We start from the raw sequence: 22,852 nt of genomic DNA, 5'->3' as shown, positions 1-22,852 counted from the left end.
AACGCAGCGGTCTTTAGCGATCTTATTGAATTGGTTAAAATGGCATAACATGAGAGCAAATATTCCGGAGGAGTGTGGGCCACGTAACATGGGATTCACTCGGAAATGGGTTCACATAACATAAAAACATGATGCAGAAGAGGTTGTCTTGGTCTTCCGCATGATATAAATCACAAGATATAGGAGCAGAAGTAGGTCCATCGAGTCTATTCCACCATTCTTCCACTCAGCCCCACTGCCCAACTTTCTCCCCTTAACCCATAATTACTTGACTAATCAAATACCTGTCAATTTCTTCCTTAAATAAACCCAATGACCTCAGTTCCACAGATTCACGACCCACTGACAAAATTTGTTTTAAATCGACACCCTTTTATCCTGAAATTATGCTCTCTTGTTCTAGAATCCCCTACCATGGGAAACATCTTTGCCATATGTCCTCTGCTCAGGCCATCCAGCATTTGAAATGCCTCTGAGGTCCCCCTTATCCTTCTGTACTCCAACTAGTACAGTCAAAGAGTCAACAAATGTTCCTCATACACTAACCCTTTCATTCCTGATATCATTCCAGTAAATCATCTCTGAACCTTCCCCAACACCAGCACATCTTTTCTCAAATACGGCACCCAAAACTCTAAATCTGATTGAATGGAAAGGTAATTCTCCAACGACAAATAAACAACAATTAAATGATATTATGTCTGTTGAAATTTACAAAAAATTATTAAAGAGTCAAATAATAACTTTCAAAACATGCTGGAGCCCATTTATGGACAATTATCATAACCTGAAGCTTGGTGCTGTGTTACGAGAACAGAGGATCCCCAAACCCAGCAGCAATAGATATTCACCAAGACAAATGGTCACTTAAACAAGAGTTGATTTTAATTATCTTTAAACATGAAAACAGAATTACACTTTAACTGATCACTATTTTACTACTTGAATTTACTTTATCTAACTTATCCCCCTTCTAATTCTAAGTGCACGTGTGTGTAATATGTCTGTAAGTTCAGAAAAGTTCTTTGGTTCACAGTTCAATCTCACTTCTCATTCCTCCAAGTTCACTGGTTGCAGGCCATTCTTATACTGTGTTCAGAATTTAACATATATAAAATTCATCAGGCTTTGGTGCTCTAAAGGTGAATGATTACCACTCGGAAGGTTCTTGTTGGTTTTCAGAGAAAGGTGTGTTGTTCAGGGAAGCATTAGTGTTTTTTTTTGACAAAGTACCAGATTCTGACGTCCGTTATCTCTTCAGAAAAGCTCTGATAGCTTAAGAATGGAGCAGAGCTGAGCCGGGACTTTTCAGGTATTTAAGGGAGTGTGTAGGGAGGGTTTGTTCTGGACCAACAATCTCACCAAATGACTCTGCTTGAAATCAAGATTCAAACCATTTTGAGGAATACAACAGGAATGGTTCAACAAGAGCCTGGTGTTCCCTGATCAGTTTTCTTTCAATAGTGGAAATGATTTTTTTTTTTAAAGCCTGTTAATTTTCCTGATACAGATCTTTGTGTTTAACTTTCAGGTTGCTATCTGTTGTTAACTTGGAGGCCTTTAATGGGGTGACTGGGTGGAATCTTTGCTTTAACCCAGCAGTTCTCTTGCAATTTTCCAGCTGTTGGATGCAGTGCAGTTGCTTGCAAGTTTAGCAAGAGGGATTATGATGTGAAACTGCAAGTCACAGCGCCATTTTTGTTTTTGAAAATGCAAATATGAAAATTTTAACTTTGGTCTCCTTGGTTTGCTTAAGTTTACAGAGGGGACGTTGGGTCAAGCTGAGAAGAGAGAGTTGGATGCCCATTTGGTGAAGCTGAACAGGCAAAAAAGAAAACACAAAACAAGGGACTGAAAAAATAATGAAGCAGACTGAAGAGCTGTTGCAACCAAACCCAAGTAAAGAATTTAATTTTGTGCAGCGTACTTTAGAGACCAAACAATTTCAGCTTTTAGTGGTGACCTATTTAAATGAACAAAATCTGATTAGAATTGAAGTTTATGGAATGTTCAGAAGTTGCCACAAAAAGAAATGAGCATATAAATTAGATATTGTAATTAAGATAAATGAACAATACAATGAGCATGGTGTCACAGTATCTTCCTCACTCTACCATACATTACCGTTAAAAGTTCTCCCCAATATGAACCGATGTCAAAGTATATACCAGAATTTATCATACATCACTGTTAAACCTTCTCCCCATTGTGAATCCGGTGTCACAGTATCTCCCTCAGTCTTCCGTACATCACCATTAAACCTCTACCCACTGTGAATCTGGTGTCACTTTATCTGCCACAGTTTATTTTTTTAATCACCATTAAACCATATTCCCACAGTAAACCTGGTTTCACAGTGTCTGCCGCAGTTTATTGTATATCATTTTTAAACCTTCTCATTACTGAAAATGCGGAGTAATAGTATTTGACTCAGTCTACCGTACATCAACGTTAAACCTTATACCCACTGTGCACCTGGTGTCACAGTATCTGACACAGAAGAGGTTGGACAGGTATATGGATGAGAAGAAGATGGAGGATTATGGGCATTGTGCAGGGAGGTGGGACTAGAAAGGGGTGTTTAGTTCAGTGTGGACTAGAAGGGCCTAATGGCCTCTTTCAGTGCTGTAATTGTAATGTTATATATGTTATGTTATGTTATATAGTTTATAGTATATCACTGTTAAACATTCTCACTACTGTAAACTCGGTGTCACAGTATCTGCCAAAGTCTACTGTACATGACCGTTAAATTTTCTCCCCACTGTGAACCTGGTGTCACAGTATCTGATACAGTTTATCGGACATTACTGTTCAACGTTCTCACTGCTGTGAACCCAGTGTCACAATAAGTGTCTCACTCTCCCGTACATCATCGTTGAACCTTCTCCAACTGTGAACATGGTGTCACTGTATCTGCCTCAGTCTTCTGTACATGACATTAAATTTTCTCCCAACTGTGAACCTGGTGTCACTGTATCTGCCTCAGTCCTACCATACGTCACTGTTAAACCTTCTACCTTCTGTACACCTGGTGTCACATTATCTACCTCAACATACCATACATCACCATTAAACCTTCTCCCCACTGTACTCCTGGTGTCACATTATCTACCTCAACATACCATACATCACCATTAAACCTTCTCCCCACTGTACTCCTGGTGTCACATTATCTTCCTCAACATACCATACATCACCGTTAAACCTTATTCCCATGTGAACCTGGTGTTACAGTATCTGACACATTTCATAGTATATGACTGTTAAACCTTCCCACGAATGTAAATCCTATTATAAAATAATGCTCCCCTTCTAAATCTCGCAGTATTCTAATCCCCACCTATTTAAAAAATTCCAAAAAAAAAGAGAAAAATCAATCCCCAAACGAGCTACTCAAAAGTAGTAGCTCCCTAAAAATCTGGGTGTGGTAAAGTCCACAAATGGCAGGTGACTAAAGGACTCAGTGTCACCCACTCCCCCAGTCAGACTTTCACAAAGTATTGAAACAAAAACATTCAACCCAGTGATTCCAGTCCCAATGATTGTTCCGGATCTTCAATATCGAGAAGACTTTGCGTCAATTCAACTTTTTCATATTCTTCCCATTTCCATTACCATTGACCCTTCTCTTCGGTGACATTGGTGACGATCGCCCATTTCCTTGCATGCATCATGGTCATTTTCAAAAAACTGAGATTGAAAATTCCCATAAAAAGCTTTCAATACTGACGAGTAATGAAAAGCAAATTTATATCCCTTTCTCCACAATACTTTTTAAGCCGAATTAAATTCTCAGTGTCTTCTGATAATTTCTTGACTCAGATCTGCATTAAAAAAAACCCTATTATTTTGAACCATCATTGGAGCCTGATTTTGCCGTGCTTTCTGCACCGCCAATCGAAATATCATCTTCCTGTCTTGATATTTAAAACAGCAAATAAAAACTGCTGGTGGTAATTGGCCTGGAAATGGTTTCTTCCTTAACACTCTATTTGCTCGATCTAATTCCAGTCCATCCGGAAAGAATTCCCAGCCCAACACTTCCGGGATCCATTTCTTAAAAAACTTCACCGGATCCGAACCTTCCATATCTTCCAGAAGACCAACTATCTTAACATTACTTATTCGACTTTGGTTTTCCAATGAGTCAAACTTCTTCAATAATTCCTTCTTCTGAATCCCCCAATCTACAAAAGGATCTTCCACTTTTTCCATTTTTTACTAATGACGCTCCACTTGACTCTTGCATTCAAGAAACCCTCCTCAATCTTTTTAAAATGATCTTGCACAGTATCCACTGATGGTGTCCATCTCGTAACATCACTCTTAACTGCATTAATATCTTCCTTCGGAAAATTTACTTCTTCACAAACAGTGTTCATTTTAGTTTTCATTTCCGAAAATCCTTGAGTCATCTGATGAGTCATCTTCATTGACATATTTGACATATCGTCCATGAGCTGAGCAATCCCTTCCAGAATTGGAAACACAGAATCCAGTCCAGGATCGATCACCTCCCTTGAGGCCGACCTTCTTTTCCCTCAGTCCCCAGTTCTTCAAACTCTAATGAAGTTGAGCTTTCTTCTTCCTCCAAAGCAGTAGGTCCTCTTCCGGTGCGGCTGCAGGTCTGGACACCCAACGACAGTGTGCCAACCTCATCAGCTCACCGTCGCTTGGGCTCCCCCACAGCCCACACCTTCTCCAAAGGTCCGTGGACCCTTGACGCACTGCGCTTGCCCGGTAGGTCTACCCACACGCAGGTGCGTCATCCCCGGACCACCAGGCAATGCTGTGGGCTCGCGGGCCTGTCATGCGCCCGGGTTCACGAATACACGATTCGAAATTGGGCAAACTCAATGCTAAACTGGTGTAATACTTAGCTGGGCAGGAGTTCTATGAGGCTTGGAGACTCCAGTCGACGATTCTGTTGCTTCAACTTGATAGGTAGGCCTCAATTCTTTAACACTTTTGTAAGGTAATTTCTTCTGTAACTGAGTTTTCGATTTTTTTCACATTTGCAGCCGTTTTGATAGTTCACTATTCCAACGTCTATGAACAGTATTTTAATCACTTTTACAACTTTAAAAATTGACCATTTTATAGTCTAACTGGGGAAGGTGGCTTTTTGTCACAGTAGCTGACACAGTTTGGAGTAAATCACTGTTAAAGCTTCACATTACTCTGAATGCTGTCTCACAGTTTCTGCCTCAGTCTACCGTTCATCAACGTTAAACCTCCTCCCCCTGTTAACTTGGTGTGAAAGTTACTTTTTTAAGTTTACCACACATCACCATTAAACCTTCTACCCACTGTGAACCTGGTGTCACAGTATCTGACATCACTGTTAAACCTTCTCACCACTGTGAAAACTTTCTCACAGTTTCTACCTCAGTTTGATGTACATCTACTTTAAACCTTCTCCCCCTGTGAAGCTGGTATTACAATATCTGCCTCAGTTTCCCGTAGATTACCAGTAAATCTTCTCCCCATTGTGAGACCAGTTTTACTGTATCTGCCACAGTTTATCGTACATCACTATTATACCTTCTCATTACTGTGAAATCGGTGTTACAGTGTCTGCCAAAGTCTACCGTACATCACCAGTAAACCTTCTCCCCAATGTGAGCTTGGTGTTACTGCATCTACCACAATTTCTTGTAAATCACCGTTAAACATTCTCCCTTTTGTGAACCTGGTGTCACTATATTCGCCAAAGGTTATCGTACAGCTCTGTTAAACATATTCCCCACTATTAACCCGGTGTCACAGTAACTGTCTCAGTTTCCCATACATCACCAATAAACCTTCTTCCCAGTCTGAGCCCAGTATCAACGTATCTACGTAGTCTCCCATACATCACCATTAACCTCTACTGTACAGAGTCATCCAGCATTCAGGATCCACCTTCACACCAGACATTAATGTAAGAGGGAACTGTTTACTGTGGACAGATTAAAGCCAGCACACCTCAACCCCAATGAGCCAGCGGTCGCGGCTCAACCCAAGAAGCGAGGCTGCCCGACAAAAAAGGCCATTGGCACCGGTTCTGGGGGGGGGCTGTGTGGCGCATGCCATTAGGCATGTGATCCAGCCCCTCATGTCATGCATGCGGTGGGGCAGCCGTCCAAAATGGCACCGTCGTGGGTTTCTCCCCTACCTCGGCACCAGGCTCAGAAGCCCGTGAACTGCGGCCCACGTGACCCCCCGGTACGCTTCTCAGCCAAGTCTGGGCTGGGAACATAAGACCAGCCATGCAAACCTGAATAAAGGAATTTTTGCTCACTGAACTCAACCTGCCTGGTTGTAGCTGCCGCTACTGTAGTATCTTAGTTTCTTTTCCTTTCTTTTCTTTTTTATATATTATCAACATATATTTGTAAGCTCTGTAACATTGTGATTTGATTTTTAATTGTTATAACTTTCATATATATGTTGATTTAAATAAAATATTCAATGAAAGAAAATTCTTCAAGAATTGTGCAGAAGAAAATTTGGATGGGATGAAACTATCTCAGAATCCATTGCACAAGATTGGAGAAATTGGATTGAGTGTCTTCAAATACTTGGACGTTTGAAGTCAACAGACTTTGGAGTGGCCACGTTGCTGTTACACCATTTTGCTGATGTAGTGAAGGTGATTTTGATCCTGTCAGTTACTGAGTCCTGTGAAAACCAAGTGCGAGTACATGGTGGATTTGTAATGGGAAAAGCCAGAGTTACTCCATTAAAGTCAGTCACCAGACCTTGAATGGAATTGACTGCTGCTACTACGGTGAGCAAAATGGACACTATGTTAAGAAGAGAATTACAGATGGAGTTAGCAGATTCTGAGTTTTGGCCTGATAGTACATCAGTGCTTAAATATATTAATAATGTAATCATGAGGGTTCATATCTTTGTGACTTACAGAGAGAATGAAAACCTGGACAACAACAAATGTCAGATTTACCACAGGCCAGAGTTTCACCCGATTAATTCCCTTTTACATACGTGGAAGTTAATTATTTTGGTCCTTTTATATCCCAAGATCTTCCCATGATCTTCCAGTTTAAAGTGTAGTGTTACCAATGAAATTGCTGGGTCTGTCAAACATATCAGGACATCATCTGCAAATAGATTAATCTCATCTTCTTCCTGGTTTATTTACCCACGATCCTTTAATGTCTGGATCTCAGTGAATATCTTCCACCAACGGTTCTCGAATCAAAATGAAGGGAGCTGGAGATAATGGGCATCCCTGCCCACTACACCTGGTTCATGGGAATGCTGAGGACATTTGTCCATTAGGTACAACCCTAACTTTGGGCTTATAATATAATACCCTGATCTAATTTATAAAATTGGACTATTGTCTGATTATTTTAAACCCTTTTCTGTTTATTTAATGAATACATAAAAGCCCTTCAGGTCTGTAATATTTCAATATTATATATCTATTATAAAAGCCCTCTCTGCTCAGCAAGTTTCTGCCATTAAATACTGGGCCAAAATAACAAATTAAATCTTGCTTTGGATCCTGTTTTTATCGGTTCATTTGATCCAAGATAGACCTTTGCTCCAACTATGAACTTTATGGCCTGTGTGAAGAGGGGATAACAGAGCCAGTTCCTTGTTACTAGTTGTAATTCCCCAACTTCTGCTGGGAATGTAATAAATGGAAAGAGTATAGCATTTGGATCAGGCTTGCTTTAGATAATTTTGGAAAAATCAGTGAATCGCCCTTCATGGGCCATGACGGAATTACAGTTTTCCAAAAAAGTTCTACAATAGGATCATTTTCACCATTTTCCAAATTTGACACATAATCCATGATTGAAAAACTGATAGAGAATTTTGGCCAATTTAGGAACTGTTTTGGGCTAAATAGTTTTACATTGGGCAACCCTATGATAGATAACCATCTTTTTCCACCATCCTTGTTGGATGTAGATTTCAAGGATTGTATAGAATAGATATTCAAAGTTTCAATTACCCCTTTATTTCAGTTAATTTTGCCACATTCAAACAATTATCAACTAAATTTTGAACTTAGTAATCACTCTTTTTGGACATTGAAAATTTAGACATTTTCTTCAACCTAAGATGTTGGATTTTCCGTGAATTTATAAGACTAATGTTCTTCTTCTATTTCTTTAAATTTATGGCATTATGTTCATGGTGGATTAATAGCATGTATTTATAATAATGTATTGGGTTTAAAATCCAATATTAAGAGCAGTTGGGAATGAGATTTAAATATAAAATTTCCAGAAGTAGCTTGGTATTCTATTCTCAATCGGATTAATGACTCTTCACTTTATGCTAGGCATTTATTTTTACAATTTAAGATGGTACAGGAATACATATGTCCAAACTGAAACTATCTCGCTTGTATGCAGGTGTTGATTCACTATGTGAGAAATTTAAAATTTTCCAAGTCTCTTTAATTCCTCTGTTTTTGGAATGCCCAAACTTAGAGAAATTCAGGAAAGGCATTTTTCAAACTTTATCAATGGTTCTTACTATCAATTTTGAACTTGTCCGTTAATTGCACTGTTTGGTTTTTCTCGTGATCCAGATAAACCATTGTCGGCAGCTCAGGAAAAAAAATTTGAGCTTTTGCTACGTTAATAGCCAGATGAGCAATGTAATTGAAATGGAAAGATGATTCTTCCCTGACCCATACACAGTGATTACATGATGAAATGTCCTTTTAAGTTTAGAGACAATCATATCTAATATTAAAGATAGAAAGTTCCAATTGATGAAATAATGGGGGCCCATTCTTAGATTTTCTACAATTGGAGGAACTAAATGTGTGTTTTGGCCGTTCATTGCCTGTTCTCTGGGGGCTGCCAGCTGTTCCACACGATTGGTCTTTTCTTCATTACATAAGGTAACCTTGATTAGAGGGAGAGGTTGGATTAGACCTAATTTTTAGGTTTTTTTTTAGTTTTAGCTTTTAATTTTTTCTTTTTTCCTTCCATTTAATTTATTTCAGTAAACAGGTTCGACGGTGTTCTATAGATTATTTCTGATCAATTGTTTTGGAGGTTAATGAAACAGTTTGACATTGTGTTCAAGATGGTTAAAAGAGAGAAAGAGTAAACACTCTTTATTCTGAATAAGATGGCATCTAAAGGATGACATGGTTGGTGTGGAAATTAGCACAACACCATCACAGCACCAGTGATTGGGACCGGACCTGGGTTCAGGTCCTCCACTGTCTATAAAGAGTTTGAAAGTCTTCCCTGTATCTGCGTGGATTTTCCCCAGTGGCTCTGGTTTCCATGATCCATTCAAAATGTGCAGGGGGTGTAGGTTAATGGTGTAAATTGGGCAGCATGGCTTCAGGGCATGAGATGTTCTGCTACCATGCTGTATGTCTAAATTAAAAATTAACTGAATATGCAATATAAACGTAACTCCTTTTATGGCATCACGTGCGCATGTGCCTTCTCATAACATTTACTGGGTGATCTCTAAAATTTCTTGATTGATCAAGAACAGTCTCTTCTCCTTTCTGAAACCTCTCATGCCTGAGTTCATCCCGGTAACCATGTGTGTGTCCTCTCACCAAATTGTTTAAGAATCAGTGGCCATAACTAAATCTTTCAGGTTCACATCCTTCCTCCCAGTTTTGTAGTTGAGTCTAATTCTTTGAATGATATTGTCATTACATGTACAACATAGATGTTGTATTTAAAATATAAAACAATCCACATCAGTCATCAAGGTGCCATTTACACCTACCTGAGGGATGTGAGAGGACATCAGTACCCAGAGGAAAAAATACAAAGTGTAATCTATAACTACCCTCTACTACCTCCCTCCTCCCCCTCCCATCTCTCCAAGCACCTATAACCCTCACCCCTACAGAGCTTATATTAAAAAACTGAATGACATCGTCTCATAACAGGCTGTTACGGTGCGCCATCCATTTACATCTTGCAACACGTATAAGGCTTTTACTTAAAATCTCAAACCATACATTCCAAATACCAACTCCACATCTTTATAAAAAAAGAATAATTATTTTGCAAATTATACATTATTTTCTTAAAGTAAATACATGATTGAATTTCATTGTGTCATCTATAAATACTCAATTCGACATCATTTTTCCAAGTTGCAGCTATACATTTTCTAGCCACTGCTAATTCTAAACGAATATATGCAATTTGAGGTTTCTCCAAGCGTAAATTTGCCATAATTGTATTCATGTATCCCAGTAATCATACCCATGGATCCACATATAAATCCATTTGAAAAGAAATCGCAAAAATTTAATCACTTTTTACCAAAAGGGCTTCAACTTTAAACATTTCCACGCTGAGTATAAAAAAAGTACCTGTCTGATCACCAAATCAAAAACACAAATCTGACCCACTAAATCCATATTTTGTCAGTTTTTCAGGAGTTCAATATAACTGATGCAGAAAGTTATAATTAACTAAACTATATCGTACATTAATTAATTTCATAACACTAACCAAACACATGTAAGACCACTCATCCACAGAAATAGGAACACATAAATCCTTCTCCCATCTATCCTTTATTTTAAATATATCTACCTTTTTCATCTCTTTGTGTAATAACACATCATTTCAGAAACAAATCCCTTTTTTCCCCTTATCAACAATGAATCTCTCAAATTTCATTTGACCAGGTTATACTAAATTTCTACCAAAGCATTCCAATAATAAATCTTGTACTTGATAGTAAGCAAATAAAGTATTTTGCGATATTCCAAATTTCTCTCTGTCTATTAAACCAAAGAAGTGAATCGACTTCAAAACAGTCCTCCAATAATATCACTTCTTTTGATTCCTAATCGTTCAAATAAGAATTATTCATAGAAAATGAAATTGTCTGATTCTGATATAATGGTGTCTTAGCTGAAATATTACCTTTCGATCCTATAAACTGATTCCATTTATACCATACTCCTATCAAATGTTTCAATACTGGCAGTTGATACTACTGCAAAAGCAGAGGATTCCATTTATATATAAAATAATGTATTGTTCTTTCTTGTATTTGATCCCTCTCCACATTCACCCACATCGGAGGTTGGTCAATATCAAACACTCTATTAATAAATTTTAATTGTGCTACTTGATAATAATTTTGAAAATGTGGTAATTGATGACCTCCCAAAACATACCTCCATGTTAACTTTTGCATAGAGATTCGAGACAACATACCATTCCATAGAAAGAAACAATCTGCTTTATTTAATTCCTGAAAGATCTTTCCCAGTATAACACTCAGAATAGATTGAAACAAATACTGAATGCGAGGATATATATTCAATTTAATACAATTTACCCATCCAATCAGTGTTAGCAGTAACTCCTTCCATCTATTTAAATCAAACTTAATCTTATTTAATAATGGTACACAATTTAAGCTGTATAAATTTTGATACTCTTTATCCATTATAATGCCCAAATAATTTTATTTAAACTTCATAAGTTGTTTACAATCTGAATAATATCCATCTGATATTAGTAATATCTTACTTTACTTTATAACCTGACATTACCCCGTATCTTTTCAACAAATTTTGTAATGGTTCTAAAGAATTCTTAGGTTGAGACAAATATATCAACACATCATCTGCAAACGGATTAATTTTATACTCTTGCCCACCAAATGTAATTCCCTTAATATTCATTTCGTGCCTAATTGCTTGGTTCCATAACTAATGCAAATAAGGCTTGTGACAGCGGATGACCCTGTCTAGTTGATCTAAACAAATTAAATGCCTTCAAAATCTGTCCATTCGTCACCACCCGAGCAAAGGATTAGAATATAATGCCTTAACCCAACTGGTAAAGAGTGGTCCAAATTTATATTTTTCTAACACCTTAAATAAAAATTCCACTCCACACTGTGGAAAGCCGTTTCCACGTCTAGCGCTAATATCATTGTCTGGTTGAGTTGTCTTGAAGCATTAATTATTGTAATTAATTTAGTAATATTATCAGCTGAACATCTGTCCTTGATAAATCCTGCTTGATCCACATGTACTAATTGCGGTAAAAAGTTAGCCAATCTGTTTGCTAAAACCTTTGCTACAATTTTGTAATCTACATTCAAGATTAATATTTATTAATATTAGTCTGTATGAGACAACTTTTAATGGATCTCTGTCTTTCTTTGGGATAACTGTTATTAATGCCCTTGAAAACCACTCTGGAAATAAACCTGTATCAGTGGCTTGTTATTCCGGAAATAACAAATCATAAAATTCTTTCTAAAATTCCAATGTAAATCCATCTTCTCCAGGTGATTTTCCACTTGGCATAGATTGTAACACCTCCTTAAGTTCCAAATCAGTAAATGAACCATCCAAAGTCTTAATATCCACTTCCTCTAATAAAGGTAAATTTAAATTTGACAAAAAACAATCAATCTGCTCCATATCCGAATTCCCTTCAGATAAAGTCCCGATAAAATGTACAAAATTCATCATTAATATCCTGTGGTTTATGTTATCTCTGAATTTCTCCTAACTGCATTCTAGACACTTGTTCAGTTTCCAATTGCCAAGCTAAAACCTTATGTGCTCTCTCCCTCAACTCATAGTAGAGCTGTTTCAATCATTGAATTATTTTTTCACAATTGTATTGTAACAAAGCTTCAATTTGGACAACTGTATTTTATTATCCTCAGTTGAATTTTTCTTAAATGTCTTCTCTAATGTTGCAATTTCTTTCTCTAAGCCCTGAATTTCTGCTATATATTGTTTCTTCACTTGTTCTATATAACTAATAATTTGACCTCGTAAATATCTTTTTTAAAGTATCCCATAACATAAACTTACTTTGAACTGATCCCTCATTCGTTTCTAAAAAAACCTAATCTGATCTCTTACAAGCGTAATAATTTCAGGTTTTTTTTAAACAACGTTTCATTAAATCACCAACAATAACAAGTTTCCACCATCTCAGCGATACTACGTGAAATTAACAATAATGAGTGATCTGACAGAATCCTACTCTTATACTCAGCCTGTCTGATTCGATCCTGCAAATGGGCTGATACCAAAAAAATCTATTCTTGAAACCGAATCATGACGTGCAGAATAAAAGGAAAAATCCTTTTTGGTCGGATTCCTCCGTTCCCATATTTCCACTAAATTTAAAACCCCCATTAACTCAGTTATTCTTTTTGCCATTTTGTCTTTTTTCACAATTTTTGGAGATTTAATCAACAACGGATCCAAACAACAATTAAAATCTCCTCCAACCATAATATTCTCATTGATTGATTCAAATATAAAAATGCATCAGGAACAAAGTGAACATCATCTTCATTCAGTCCGTAAAAATTCATCCATGTCCAAGCCTCTGAAAATAGTTTCCAATTAACCTTCAAAACCCTCTCTACATGAGCAGAAAAAGATTCTAAAAAGGCACCTTTTTATGTATCTCCCGATAGTTTTTACCTGGCCCACCAGGAGTCACTGTTTTCACTTTTGTACATGGTTTTTCATTGTTTGAGAAGATTTTATAATTTGCAATGTTTTCCCGAGAATTTTAACAGCTCTTGGCTAATATTGTGAACTCCGAGTTGCGCACATATTGAAATATGAAAATAAAGTATCTATTTTGAGGAACAGAAGGAAAGGACACTGCTGGTGACACATCTCAAAGAGCAAAGGTGCAGGAAGGGGGAACATTGCAGAGTGCGTCGAAAGAACCAAACACTTGTTGATCCAAACCAAGACTTTTATTAACTAAAAGACTGGAGCATATCATAAGTGGGTCGACCAGTCCAGAATGACCTGGTCTGGCTAGGAGAAATCCTTTAAGACCTGCCAGTAGGTGTGGCTACACTCTCAGCCAATCACAGTCATCCTAAAGTACACTCTGGACAGATACACATTGGTGTTAGAATCTGTACTATCAGGGGGAACGACCAGAAGGCAATTGCTGTGTTATGTGGCTTTCTGCAGGTGTGCAGAAATGCTGGGAAACAATTCTGGGGGCCATCTCTTTTTCTTCACCCGTTACAGAGCAGCAGGTAGCTGGGAGAAAACAGCAAGGCTGCAGAGAGACAGATAGATTAGGAGAATGGAAAAAGAAGAGGCCAGTGAATTCCAAAGTAGGAAAATGTCTGGTCATGAACTTTGGGAGAAGGAATAAAAGGGCCGATTGAAAATTCTGGGGGAGATGGACCTTGGCATCGCCGTGCAGGATGCCCCATAGGTTAACTTCCATGTTGGTGGTCAATCAGCTGATTGGAATGTTGGTATTCATATCACAAAGAATAGGATATAAGAGCAGGGATGTGATGTTGAGGCTTAAGAAGGCACTGGCGAGGCTGCACCTGCAGTAGCGGAGAGAGTTTTGGGCTCCTTATTGAAGAAAGGATGTGCTGGCATTGCAGAAGATTCACAAGAATGATTCCTGGAATGAAGGGATTAATATATGAGGAAGGTTTGATGGATCTTGGACTATACTCCTTGGTGTTCAGAAGAATGATGAGTGGTAGGGGTCCTAAGAAGCACTTCGAATGTTGAGAAGCCTGGATACAGTAGATTTGGTAAAATTATCTCCCATGTTAGAGGAGTCAAGGACGAGAGAGCACAACTTCAGGGTTGAAGGATTCCCACTAAAAACAGAGGTGCAGAGGGATTTCTTGACACACAGACTGCAGAACCTCTTGAATTTTTTAACTGGTGGCTGCAGTGACCAAATCATTGGGTGCATTTAATGCACTTCAACTCTGTCTGCTGCAACAGGGTGGATCTCCCTGTGGCCACCCATTTCAATGCTTACATGGCTGACCGTGGACTCAAGCACATTTAGATTCTGATGAAAACAATTCATTAAATCAGTAAAAGTTCAACCACAGCAACTGCTGGAATATAAGTTATACAAAACTGCTGGAAAAAGCAGGTCAGGAAGCAGAGAAACCAAGAACTGGAGAAGTAAGAAAACAAGTGTATTTGAATTGACAGGCTGGAGAAAACACAGAATAGGTGTTGGGAAATTTGCAAAGAAAGTCCTGGCCAAATAATGTAAGAAGCAGCCAAGTGGAACCACAAGATGCCCCTGTTATGCAATTTTCCCAGGTGGCACATTTTTGTGGCCTTGTCTTGAGATGTGCATCTATATGTTGTGGTTAAAAACCCACCGTTAAGCTGGAGGAGCTCAGCCCGGATTTTCAGTGTCCATAGGAGATCAAGATATATTCCCAACATTTCAGTCCTGAGCCCTTCCAGATACAGGAACTCTTAGAAAAGGCACTTTCAGGTGGCCAAATGCCCCACTTGTAAAGCCCCATATAATGGCAATATGGGATGACGGAAGGCCACCTGAATGCGCAGGATGCGCCTGCCAAATGAACTTGGTAACCCTCCTCCGAGAGGTATAATCGGCACAACACAGAAATGCTGTGGTGCCGGGTGGAGGTGTTTGTTGAGTTTACCATTTTTGTTTTTGTTCTGCGGTGTTCAAGTGTGGAGTGTATTTGCAATGTGATTTGTCCGTTCCATGGTTTACATCTAGTTTAAACATAATGTGAAATGTTTACATTGCTATATCGAACTCAGATATTTATGAAGCAATAAGATTTCTCAAAAAATGTTTTTTATTACATTTTTGACAAGCACACAAGTCTCATTTATATGCAACCATTACTTCACGAGAACACATAACATGCCAGGCAGTAGGCTCATGTTGTCGCATTGGGTGGGGAGGGTGGAGGGGGGAACAAGTTGTGGAAATTAGGAGCTAGGTGGCAGGGTCATACCCTTACAGGATGGACAAAATGGCAGAATGGATGGCCTGGTGCCCATGGGCCTGCTGATTGCGACAATCTGTGCTAATGGGTGCAGGACCATCTGCTTCAACCAACGTCCACTCTGACAGAAAGTCTTCCTTGTTAATCTCACATATATTGTGCAGGACACAGCGAGCAAACACAACACCTGGGACTAAGGTGGTAGAGATATCCAGACGGTTGGACAGGCACCACCGGCAGCCATTTAGACGGCAATATGCATGTTCCACCACTATCCTTGCAGAATTAAGGGCCTTGTTAAATCTTTGCAGATCCAGATCCAGTCCTTGGTGCTGTGTGAACCCCTTCATCAGCCAATTTCGTAGTGGATATGCCAGATGACCCACAAGTGCGCTGGAACCTCCACTCCATTAACATCCTTGGACACCTGCAGGCACAACAATGGAGAATGTTGTTAATTCATACACAAGACCGTTGACACAATAAGCATACATAAGATTGACACATGGAGCTTTGTAGGGTGAACACTCACGTCAGGTGGGAAGTGGTATCCGCCCTGGTCCTCTTCCTTTCTATACAGAGGAGAGTTTGCAAGCACTCGGGCATCATGGGTACTGCCCGGCCAACAAACACATCTGAGAAGCTGTAACCTGAATGGAAAGCACAGTGAAGTGATAGACATTGAGATGTGATGTGATAAAGACCAATAAAGGCTTAGCTCACCAGAATCTGTGGTCGACCACCGCTTGCAGAACCATTGAATGCCAGCCTTTGCGATTGTAGTAGGCTGCAGCATGCAAGCTGGGGGCAATAATGGGAATATGTGATCCATCAATGGCACCGGCACACATTGGGTATCCCCTTTGCACCAAGCTGTCATTGGTCTCACGGAGACGTGTTCCAATGGGCAGGGACATGAGACGTTTACCGAGGAACTTCGTCAAGGCGGCCGTCACCTCCTGCACCACCATGCACACGGTGCTGATGCCTATTCCAAAGATGGGACTGATGGATCGATACTCATAAGGGGTGGCATACCAGCGCAGAGCCACAGCTAATCGAAATCCCGGCTCCATGGTTGCTGCGCCTGGTCTATGCGGCTTCAGGTGAGGTTCTTAGAGTTCCAGCACGAAGTGAAAGGTGCCATGCGACATACGAAAGTGTTTCCTCCATTCAGCAACATCAAATATGGTGTGGACATTTCTCCAGAACTCAGTGCCCTGGGATCAGTTCAACCTCCAGAGAGACCCATGTGTCACTGACAAGCATCATTCACCTTCGTCTGTGAACAATCGTGGGCGAAACCTCTGAGCAGAAACAATTTCAAGCTGGCACTGGAAGGTGTTGTTAAGGTTACTGAACGCTTACTGTAGCTTTTGACAATTCACATCTGATAGGTAATAGACTCAATCAGCTGTGTTTGGGCGGGAAACCAATATATGAATGGGCTGCCTTTTGGAGGTTGGGACCCTGTTGGGAAGAATTGATCATTGAACCCTGTCTGGAAGATTTGCTGGCCTAAAGACTTGTATTTTCTCACCCACTTTGGAAGCCTGTGAGTGAGTAAAACCTATACTGGTTGTATTTTCATCGGAATTTATAGCTATCCTATAAACACAAACTTCTCCATGTCCGCCACAAGAGCGGGGATCTCCCAGTGGCCACCTGCTTCAATTCCCCATCCCATTCTCTTGCTGACAGCCTGTTCATGGTCTTGTCGTGACTGCAAAAGGTGGTGCTACTGAAATGAAGCACCTCCACACAGCATGAAGTGAACCAGTAACTGCCTTTATATGAACCTCTCGTGCTGCTTTTAGGGGACGACCTCATTCCTCTCTGGGGTGCGCTGGTCTAGGGGAGTGATTTCAGTGCGTTGCGGAGTTGCTGCAACCAGGATGTGGCGACATCTCCCTCCCAGGCAACATGTGTCACCAAATGCATGCTTCTCATGAGAAGGGAAGGGGGGCCTATGCCATCTTGTACCAACTGACTGGGACAGCGATTCGGCCCGCCTGACCACATGGTCGCTCGGCCTGCTATGAAAAACCTCATCCCTATCACATCCAATTAACACCTTTTGTTGGGCTGGATTTGTCCCCTAACCAGAATTCTGAGCCTTTCTGAGATTTCCTGCTTCTGGGTTATTCTGTTTATTCCTTGAAGAAGGGCTCAGGCCTGAATGCTGGAAAGAATAGCTGAGTTCCTTCAGCATGTCGGTGTGTTTGTAATTATAATCACAGCGTCTGCAGACTTCTGTGTTTCACTCATCTTTATTTGTAATACAAAGAACTAATGTTGGCAGTGGTGGTGGGGAGAGAGTGGGGGGTGGGGAACCATCTGATGGCATCCTCATTAGTACCTGGACCTACCACTTTGTGTCAGCCTATCCCAACAACTGGGAGCTACAACCCTGCGACAGTTCCCATAGAATTAGAGGACTAACAGTAGATCTGTGTGGAAAGAACAACCTTAGCTGCTTCTTGCCCTTTCGTGTAAGACTTTATTCGTAATAAATGATCGACCACAAAAAACCCTGTTCCAAGTCTCTTTCAGCCCTTAGTATCATGTCCATACATTCCCATCATTGAACATTTTACATGCGCTCTCTGTTTGCACTTGGATGGTGAGTGGGAGCAGTTCCTTTGGTGCTTCAACCTTCTCCCGACCCCTGCACAGAAGCTGTTCTTCATCCTGCTGATTCTGGTTCTGATCCTCCTTTCTCTTCCTTGATGGGAGCAGCTGAGAGATGCTGTGGGCAGGGTCAAAGGGCTACTCCAGGATTTGGCATGGCCTCTTCAGACAAGGATCCTGCTAGATCACACTGATGGGGAAGAGGGAGACTCCAGTGATCCTCTCTGTTGCTCTGAGGGTCCTGTGGATTGACTCCAATCCATTTCTCTGCAAGGACCCTCTCATCCAGTTTAGTTTGTACTTGTGTGGTGTTTTAAGGTCCCTCGGCCTGTCGGAGATTGCCGATTCTATCGCATCTGCTGATTCCAAACGACCTTAGTTCCTCCGTCCTGTCGGGTCAGTCCGATTTAATGTTTCTCATCTTTTGTTTGATTTTTTAAGATTGTGTAGTGGATGTGTGTGGGGTATAAGTGCATGGGTGCTTGTGGGTGGGTATATGTGTGAGCGTGTGTAAGAAGGGGTGTGAGGGACAGTGTGTGTGTGTGTGTGTGTGTGTGTGAGGGAGTGGGAGTGTCTGTTGGCATTTGGGTGTGTGTGGTAGTGTGTGTGTGCGTGCATGTATGTGGGGGTTTTATTTACAGTGAAAAAGTATATACAGAATATTTACAATATATACAGAATATATACAGAAGAGTGAACAAATATATACAAATATATCAACGATCAAATATATACAGAACATATGTACAACGCACAACATCGACGTCAAATGAAAAGAACTCGACAAAATTATCTCACTTATCGAACACGTCCCTGATATAAAAGCACATCTACCAATTTGCCCCGAAATAGTTGGGGTTGTGTGTGGGATTTGGGATGTGTGTGTGGAGTTGTGTGGAATTGGTTGTGTGTTTGTGGACTGCATGTTCGGGTATTGGGGTGTTGGATGGAACGTGTGAGTGGATGTGTGTGGTGTGTGTGGGTGAGATTGTGCGGTGGATGTGTGTGGGTTATATGTGCATGGTTGCTTGTGGGTGGGAATGTGTGTGGGCGTGTGTAAGAAGGGGTGTGGGGGAGGGTGTGTGTGTGAGGGTGTGTGTGCAGATATGTGGGGCTTTTGTTTACAGTGAAAAAGTATATACAGAATATATACAGAACAGTGAACAAATATATACAAATATATCAACGATCAAATATATACAGAACATTTGCACAAAGCACAACATCGACGTCAAATGGAAGGAACTCGACAAAATTAACTCACTTATGGAAAACGTCCCTGATAGAAAAGCACATCTTCCAATTTGCCCCAAAATCATTGGGATGTGTGTCTGGAGTTTTGGGGAGTGGGGTGTGTGGGGGTGGGTGTGTGTATGGTGTGTTAATGTGGTGTGTGTGTGAGGGATGGGTGTGTGTGGAAAGTGTGTGTAGATGTGTGTTTGTGAGAATATGTGTAGGGGGCAGTGTGGGGGTGTCTGAGTGTGTGGATGTGTGTGTGGGATTGGGGTGTGTGTTTGGGGTCTGCATGTGGGGTATGGAGCGAATGGGTGAGGGGTTGTGTGTGGGGTGTGTGGGTAGGATTGTGTGGTGGATATGTGTGGAGTGTATGTGCTTGGGTCCTTTTGGGTAGGTATGTGTGTGGGTGTGTGTAAGAAGGGGTGTGAGGGAGGTTGTGTGTATGTATGTGTGCGTGTGGGAGGGTGTGGGAGTGGGTATGTGTGCGTGTGTGCATTTCCTTCTTTCCATTTTCCATAAGTGAACAAATATATGCAGACATTTGTACAAAGCACAACATCGACGTCAAATGGAAGGAACTCGACAAAATTATCTCACTGATAGAACATGTCGCTGATATAAAAGAACATCTTCCAATTTGCCCCGAAATAATTGGGGGGACCTATCCTGAACGATTTTCAGAACCTTTCATTCTAAAACCCGACTTCCAGACCCATATTATATTCGTCTAGGAACAAAGTCTACTTTAAATACAAGAATCTGGTTCGGAGACGGGATTAAGGGGAGAGGGAGAAAAGAGATTCTATTGGAGTGTGGATGTGTGTGTGTGTGGGGTCACTGTGGGAGTTGTCTGAGTGTGTGGATTGAGTGTGTGGGAAGTGGATGTGAGAGGTTTGTGTGGGGTGAGTGTTTGGTAAGTGTGGGGATGTGGGGTGTGTGTGTAAGTGGGAGTGTGTGTGGGAAGTGTGTGTAAGTATGTGGGTGTGTGGGGTGTGTGTGGGAATTGTGTGTGGTCTGTGTGTTGTGTGGAGTCAATGTGGAAGGTGTCTGAGTGTGTGGGAAATGTGTTTGTGGGTGTGTGTGGTGTGTGTTTGTGAGGGATGTGTGTTTGTGGGGGGTGGATGTGTAGGGAGTGGGGTGTGTGGGGGTGGGTGTGTGTATGGTGTGTTAATGTGGTGTGTGTGTGTGAGGGATGGATGTGTGTGGGAAGTGTGTGTAGATGTGTGTTTGTGAGAATAAGTGTAGGGGGCAGTGTGGGGGTGTCTGAGTGTGTGGATGTGTGGGTGGGGGGTGAGAGTGTGTGAAATGGGTGGAGAGATGGTGTGGAGGGGTGTGTGTATGAGGGGTGTGGGTGTGGGTTATGTGTGGTGTGTGTTTGTGAGGGATGTGTGTTTGTGGAGGGTGGATGTGTAGGGAGTGGGGTGTGTGGGGGGTGGTGTGTGTATAGTGTGTTAGTGTGGGGTGTGTGTGTGTGAGTGATGGGTGCGAGAGGGGTGTGTGTGGGAAATGTGTGTAGATGAGTGTTTGTGAAGATAAGTGTAGGGGCTGTGTGGGGGTGTCTGAGTGTGTGGGTGGGGGGTGAGAGTGTGTGTGAGATGGGTGGGTGGGTGTTGTGGAGGGGTGTGTGTTGTGTGGTATGTGTGTGGCAGTGTGTGTGGGTTATGTGTGGTGTGTGTTTGTGAGGGATGTGTGTTTGTGGGGAGTGGGTGTGTGGGGAGTGGGGTGTGTGGGGGTGGGTGTGTGTATGGTGTGTTAATGTGGTGTGTGTGTGAGGGATGGGTGTGTGTGGGAAGTGTGTGTAGATGTGTGTTTGTGAGAATATATGTAGGGGGCAGTATGGGGGTGTCTGAGTGTGTGGATGTGTGGGTGGGGGGTGAGAGTGTGTGGGATGGGTGGAGAGATGGTGTGGAGGGGTGTGTGTTGTGGGGCATGTGTGAGGGTGTGTGTATGAGGGGTGTGGGTGTGGGTTATGTGTGGTGTGTGTGAGGGGTGTGTGTGTGGTTGTGAGGGGTGTGAGTTTGTGGGGGATGGGTGTATGGGGAGTGGGTGAGGGGTGTGGGTTTGGGGTGTGTGTGGGGGTGTGTATGTGTGAGTGGGTGTGTGTGGCAGGGTGAGTGTGTGTGTCAGTGTCTGTGTGGGGCATCAACGTATATAGGACATGGCAAGCATTGCATGCGCCCCCACCCCGCTTGTCAGCGCTACTTCCATCCCCATACTTGTCAATGACGACGTCATCTTGCACCCCTTGACACATCAGCGATGGCACCAACCTCCCTCCCTCCATCAGCGATGGCACCAACCTCCCTCCCTCCATCAGCGATGGCACCAACCTCCCTCCCTCCATCAGCGATGGCACCACCCCCCCTCCTTCCATCAGCGATGGCACCAACCTCCCTCCCTCCATCAGCGATGGCACCACCCCCCTCCCTCCATCAGCGATGGCACCAACCTCCCTCCCTCCATCAGCGATGGCACCAATCCACCTCCCTCCATCAGCGACGGCACCAACCCCCCTCCCTCCATCAGCGAAGGCACCACCCCCCTCCCTCCATCAGCGACAGCACCAACCCCCCTCCCTCCATCAGCGAATGCACCACCCCCCCTCCCTCCATCAGCGATGGCACCAATCCCCCTCCCTCCATCAGCGACGGCACCAACCCCCCTCCCTCCATCAGCGAAGGCACCACCCCCCCTCCCTCCATCAGCGACGGCACCAACCCCCCTCCCTCCATCAGCGACGGCACCACCCCCTCCCTCCATCAGCGATGGCACCAATGCCCTCACCCACACCTCCCCATGGGTCAGCGACTGCACCAATGCCCTCACTTCCACCATGGGCACTATTTTGGGGTTTGTGTGTGTGGGGAATTTGGGTAAGTCTCTGATGTTTGGGGATGTGAGTATGGTGTGTATGTGTGGTGGGTTAGTGTGTGTGGTGGGTTAGTGTGTGGGGTGGATTTGAGTGTGGGGGTTGTTTGTGTTTGTGTGGTGTTTTTGTGTGTGAGTTTGTGTGTGTTAGGGGTTTTGTGCTTGTGTGGTGTTTATGAGTGGGGTTTGTGTGTGTGTGGGATTTGAATATAGAGAGTGTGTGTGTGGGTATGGGATGTGTGGCTTGTGTGGGGTTTGCATATGGAGGGTTGGTGTGTGTGTGTGTGTGTGTGTGTGTGTGATATACGTGGAGGGAATGTGTGTGTGTCTGTGTGAGCGCATGAGTGTGGGGGAAATATGTGTGGGGTGGTGT

General features: G+C 41.9%; 1 protein-coding gene across 2 annotated transcripts; it reads right to left on the bottom strand.

Annotated features, from left to right (window-relative positions):
- Positions 1-15,573: 15,573 nt before the first annotated feature.
- LOC138759058 (uncharacterized) lies at positions 15,574-21,896 on the bottom strand. 2 transcript variants are annotated; one of them, XM_069928917.1, is made up of 2 exons: positions 16,277-21,896; positions 15,574-16,171 (listed from the first exon to the last, which is right to left on the bottom strand). In XM_069928917.1, exon 1 carries the CDS (start codon positions 21,893-21,895, stop codon positions 20,414-20,416), a length of 1,482 nt encoding a protein of 493 aa, XP_069785018.1. In that variant the 5' UTR covers position 21,896; the 3' UTR covers positions 15,574-16,171; positions 16,277-20,413. Both variants share the same exon structure in this region, with proteins under 2 accessions (XP_069785018.1, XP_069785019.1).
- Positions 21,897-22,852: the final 956 nt, after the last annotated feature.

This window comes from Narcine bancroftii, chromosome 3 (assembly GCF_036971445.1).
Source record: "Narcine bancroftii isolate sNarBan1 chromosome 3, sNarBan1.hap1, whole genome shotgun sequence".
In the NCBI taxonomy this organism is placed as follows: Eukaryota; Metazoa; Chordata; class Chondrichthyes; order Torpediniformes; family Narcinidae; genus Narcine; species Narcine bancroftii.
Note: the sequence above shows the minus strand (reverse complement) of the source record. Positions and strands in the feature narration are given on the sequence as shown.

Coding starts and splice junctions, on each gene's coding strand:
- LOC138759058 (XM_069928917.1), bottom strand. CDS start 21,895: ATGGAGGGAGGGAGGTTGGTGCCATCGCTGATGTGTCAAGGGGTGCAA.